The following is a 5388-nucleotide window of genomic DNA, read 5'->3' as shown; positions in this document are numbered from 1 at the left end:
TTACTCTAGTCCAATTATCTTCTTGCCCGCCTTCTTAGAGCCAATCAGTATCCACTTTGCTTTGTTTAAATCTGCACTCCCTGTCGTTCTCCCTTTCAGACTCATTCGTGTAACCCACCTCCTCCCCCATCTCCACCTAGCAGACAATTCAGTGAGCTTCATCCAAGCCTCCGTCTTAATCTTCACCAGCACCTAGACTCCTGTTCTATATCTGATCACCACTGGGATTCTGTTCTGCCATGATGGGTCATCGGAGTCTAACGGCCAAATACATGAATTTCTCTATCAATAAATCCTGTTCTTCCAGATGGTTTCTCCTTATTTAAAAGAAACTATATTCTTAGAATCTGTGTAGGAAATATCACACAAGGCCAATAATTTATTGGGACAAGATTTTATTTTTTGGTGATTTAAGAACACATCAGAGCAGCTTCAAATGTACCTCTAGGAGTGCTTCAATATTTCCTGGAATGAAGATGTTTTCTGGACAGTTTCACATTCTTGAGGGAAGATGGGGATGGGCAGAAGGAAGATTTCATATAAGTGTTTAGAAGTTACAATGTTTAACTTGATTTTGTCTGGTGGAGGGGGTGGAAAGTGCTGCCACAAACACAAACACCGGTTTATCTGCATTGAAACTCAATAGAAAGACATTTTTTTATGTTTAAAGAGACAAAATACACACCAAACATTCAAATTTAAAAAAAATTCTTACATTTTTTTCTTAATTAACAAAAAATTGCTTTATATACTGAATATCTTTTAATAGAAACCCTTAAATATAATTAGTCCTGTTACCCCAAACCAAATCTGAGTCTTTACCACAGACTCGTGTTATGTCTTTAAGTCCAGGGAGGTTTCATGAGGTAGACAGATGTGCTCTTTGGGGGGGAGGAACAGTCTTGCTTTGGCTCAGTTTGTCCTTTTTTCCCCAGGTTTGGTTGTGTGGTGTCTCCACTGGTCACAAATCAGTTCATTTTATCACTTTTCAGGCTCAGCAGGGCCGCTTGGCTGCTTGCAGAGGAGCTCCGAACATTTCCTGAGAGGCATAGGTGATATACAGGAAGCCGTCAGCATCTCTGTAGCGGGTATACACCTCCCCCATGTTGGAAGACATGCAGGACATGCTCTTCTCCGCCACCAGGAGAAACAGAGCCTGGGTGGAGTCCAGAGCGATTTTATTCCTGGAGGGGAGACAGTTGGAGAGGCAGACTGAGATTTTTAGGACAAAGGAAGACAGAATGTGAGGGAGGCAGAGGCATGGAGAAGAATGACAAATCTGACAACTTGCAGGAGAAGAAAAGGGCTTTAAAAATCAGAACAAAAGAACCTGCTGTGAGTCACAGATGACGTACCTGAGCAGGCAGAGGAACTGACCCAAGGTGAGCTCATAGGGAACCAGGAACTTTGTTTTGTCCAACAGGGGAAGGGTCCTTTCACGGATGTAACGTTCGACAATCACCTAAAAGCGAAAACACGTCTGATTTAACAGGAAGTTCAACAACATGCATCTATTATGTCTTTAAAACATCTTAGGCCGAATCGACTTACAGGCAGCTTGTTGGGGAATTTAGACCGAATGCTGCACACTTCGTTTTTTCTTGTTGCTAGAGAAAAAAAAGAAAAATTTGAAGACCATATTTTACACACATGCTTTAAAAACAGCATCCACTCAGTGAAAGGTCAACCAAATTGTCCTACCGAGGCATTTCCTCTGCTTGAAGGGCACCGTTTCCACAGATTTCTCAAAAGGAGCCATGTGTGCTTGGTTTTATTGAGTGTTTCGCAGAGGCCGGTGGTGATGGAGGCTGTCTCGCCCGGGCTAACGACAGAGTCCCCTCGGGTGGAAGTAAGCAAACCCCGACGAGCTGAGGTGACCGCTCGTGTTTTATAGGGAGCGTGGGCTGGGAGGAGTCGAAATGTGACACCAGCAAACAAGGACACGCTCCTCGTCCTGGGGAGAAGTGTGTATGGATGCAGAGGTGAGTGTGTGTTTGTGTGATGTGTGTCCTCTTCAGAACAGATTCACACATACTGGCTATCTCTCTGAGTGTTCTCACGTCGGCTTGTGATTTCGGTGCTGCTGTCACGTACACAGAGGAGGACACTATGTGAAGAACACAGCGTAACGAAGGAGGCCCGCCTCCAAGAGAAGCAGAGGTTCCTAAACAAAGCTGCACAACCCAAACTGTCACACTCAAAAACTAGATGAGCCATACTTCTATCCTTTCACTTAGTGTCTGATGTAGGACACCGTGGTCATCTTTAGAACATTTAACCCACGTTAAGCTAAACTTTTACCCTTGACTAACAATGGCCAGCACCAGTGATGACAGTGGCTTGAGCCTGTGTGCTTACAGGAAGTACAGGAAGTACTGTGTTACTCATGTCTGCAGCATCTCCAACCTCCAAATGTTATCTTATTACCTTTTTAAGTGCTGTGTGTGTTTCACACATATGGACACAGAGACATTCATTTAGATCCTCAGGCAGAAATCTGTAGTTGTTTCCACATCACATCTAAAGTCAAAGGGCGATTATGCTTTGGCTGTCCAGCTTCATCAGTTGTGGACTGACCGGCCTGATCAAGTCTGATTTGCCTCATCAGCGTCTTCTTTTAAATCACTGCCAAAGACTTGTTTATATATGATTTCTGTTGATATCTGTTTTTGTGTAGATTTTTGGCATACTCTGCTGATTCTTTTAACATTTAGATAGTTTTTGTCTTCATTTTAAGTTATTTATTACAGCAGGTCACACTGTATCTTCTTCATATTGTCATTTTGAATGCTGTGTGGCCCATTTTTAACTGATTTGTAAATTGTTTTTATAATTTTCTCTTAGTTTGTTCTTTTATTCTTTGTTTCCCAGAAGCACTTTGCAATTCTGCTTTACACATAAACCTTAATATTATTATTAGTGTTATTATTATCATTATATTAACTGGGGCTGTATTATTTTTGATTTATTCAGTCTCTTTACACTTCTCTTTCTATTTTCTTTTGGAAGCTCTAAAATCTGTGTGAAAGCTGCTTCCCTGCTAAATTTACTGGAGTTGTTAGTTTGTTATGGAGCTAAAACTAGTATTTTGCAACAAGAGTTCAGCAAGTATCATCACAGCGACAGCTATTTATGTTGGTTCCACAAAGACTGTAATTTAACTATATTTCATTATACAAAGATGTGAGTTCAGGTTTTGTGGAACCCATTGTGAATAAACTGTCAGCTGAGTTATGAACAATGCATTTCTCTTTAAGGAGCTCATGCAGCAATGGACAGCTACTCTGCTCTGGATAAAGATTGCCCTCTGCTGGATGGAAGGTAGCCCAAAGGTCCCCTGCACTGCAGAGGAGACGCTCACCTATGTCTATCGTGACATTTTCCCCAGTGGCTTCATTCTTAGTGGAGTGATAAAAACTCTTGTCAGTTTGTCCCCCCAAACTGACGACTTTATGCTTTTTAAAATTCTTATGAAGTACATTTAAAAGAATATAAATCTAACTAACAGAGTCAGAATTTAAAATAAATACATAAATAAATGTAACGCTGAGAAAAAGTCTAAATTCTCATTTCGAGAGATGATTTCTGACTTTACTCTCATTTACTATATCACTAGGCTATTCTCAATATTTTTATAATAAAGTGAGAAAGAAAATCATAATTCTGAGATTAAAGTTGAAATGTTGAGTTTAAATCTGGATTCTGAGAAGTCAGACTTCAGAGGAAAGTCAGATTTTAGAGAAAAAGTCAGAAATTAAAGAAATAAAAAATCTGATTGATGAGAATAAAGTCATAATTCTGACTGTTTCCTGTGAATTCTGATTTAATCTCAGATTTCTTTCAGATTTTAAAAAAAAATTGATTCATGACACAACATTATTTTTTCTGAGGCTTTAACCTTCTTCTGTAGTAAGACAATTGAAACTTGTGGGTGGATCCAGTGTTTCTCCGTTCTGGCATCCTCTCCTCCCATGCCTGCCAACTCCAAGCTGCCCACATGTCACATACAGTAAACACAGCAGACTGGCCAGGGTAGCTCACTGTGAGAGCAAATAGTGCTCAGAGGTCACTGAATGTCACTCAGCACAAGGTAATTAAGGATTATGCTATTTGTCATCACAAAATAAATGAAGATTTTAAAAGATCCAAACTGTTTAATTGCAAGAAAACCACAAAAGTGACAAACATGTCAGTTCAGTTGTATCTGTTTAACACAAATGTGCAACAACAGTCACCTCAAGGAACTTCATATTGTAAAATAAAGACCCTAGAGTACAAAAAGCAGGCAAGCAAACAAACAATAGGGAAAGACCCTTTTTGCAGAGTGCATACTTTTACTAGTAGATATCATGACCGTGTCAACGATGCTGAAACTAAAGCACTTTTGTGTTAGCTGTGCATTTTTTCCCCAAGAAAAGAAGAGGATAAAAACTTTGTTGTGAATTTTTCCCCATATAAGGTCAAACCTTGCCCCCTGTGGTGTCTGGAGAGCTGAGGGCCCAGAGAGGGGGCCTGATTCACCTTGACTGGTAACCATTGGTAACCGTCATTCACCACACGTAGGAACTTTATTTTTGTGAAGCTGCTTCAGCACAATTCCTGTGCTCAGTCTCTTCCTTATGTTAGCAGAAGGTCGTAAACTATAATGATTTATTACTATACATATAAGAAAGTATAAGCAGCTTTTAAAACTTGAAGCTATTTGACTACTAGCGTATCACATGTGACAACTAGGATATGTTCCACTCTCATCCCCGCCTTCCACCCACCCCAAATCCTGAATTAGACGGATAAGAAACCAGGGAGAAAGAAACTGGATGGATGGCAAACACAGCTGCTTTCATTTATTTACCCTGCAATTATTCTAAAGCATAATGTTTAGTGGAAATAGGTAGGTAAATGTCAGCAACACTCCAAATGACAGGAGGCGTAATCAGACAGAGCAAATGCACGCTTCTGTGTGGGTGAGCAGCATCTCTCATGTGCGCTGTTTAGCTATAGAGTTACATGCGATAGAAGGGATAAATGCAACGTCACTGCTTAAAGACTACGCGTGGTCCTTTGATATGTGCATTCAATAAGACTATAGAGTATAGATTTCACTAATGCAGGCATCGGATTATAGTATTCAACTCTATGCAATGTATCAGTGAAGAAAATAGCCACATTAACATTATACACATTATATCTCAAAGAAAAGCACTCCTCATAGTAATCAGATTACTGCTGCAATATCTTCTTATTAAATTAGTCACACATTCCCTCAGTATCTAATATTGTTTGAAGTCACATGACAAGACAGCATTTTACACAAAAGGTGTTTATCTAGTGAGCTTCTAAAGTAGAACAAAGACTCTTAGTTTTAAATGTAATAGAGTTAAAATTCTA

General features: G+C 39.8%; 1 protein-coding gene across 1 annotated transcript; it reads right to left on the bottom strand.

Annotated features, from left to right (window-relative positions):
* Window positions 1-378: 378 nt before the first annotated feature.
* On the bottom strand, window positions 379-1998 carry map1lc3cl (microtubule-associated protein 1 light chain 3 gamma, like). The gene is made up of 4 exons (XM_085178011.1): window positions 1702-1998; window positions 1552-1607; window positions 1356-1462; window positions 379-1184 (listed from the first exon to the last, which is right to left on the bottom strand). The coding sequence occupies exons 1-4, from the start codon at window positions 1757-1759 to the stop codon at window positions 995-997; spliced, it is 411 nt and encodes a 136-aa protein (XP_085034137.1). The 5' UTR covers window positions 1760-1998; the 3' UTR covers window positions 379-994.
* Between the last annotated feature and the right edge of the window lie 3390 nt (window positions 1999-5388).

Source organism: Neolamprologus multifasciatus, chromosome 2, assembly GCF_963576455.1.
Source record: "Neolamprologus multifasciatus chromosome 2, fNeoMul1.2, whole genome shotgun sequence".
Classification (NCBI taxonomy): Eukaryota; Metazoa; Chordata; class Actinopteri; order Cichliformes; family Cichlidae; genus Neolamprologus; species Neolamprologus multifasciatus.
This window is presented reverse-complemented; position numbering and strand designations above follow the sequence as displayed.

Bases quoted from the DNA above. Each gene is read 5' to 3' on its own strand.
- map1lc3cl (XM_085178011.1), bottom strand. From the start codon at position 1,759: ATGGCTCCTTTTGAGAAATCTGTGGAAACGGTGCCCTTCAAGCAGAGG. The intron at 1,608-1,701 runs GTAGGACAATTT...TTTTTTCTCTAG, and splicing joins CAAGCAGAGGAAATGCCTCG to CAACAAGAAAAAACGAAGTG. The intron at 1,185-1,355 runs GTACGTCATCTG...TCTCCCCTCCAG, and splicing joins CAGTTCCTCTGCCTGCTCAG to GAATAAAATCGCTCTGGACT.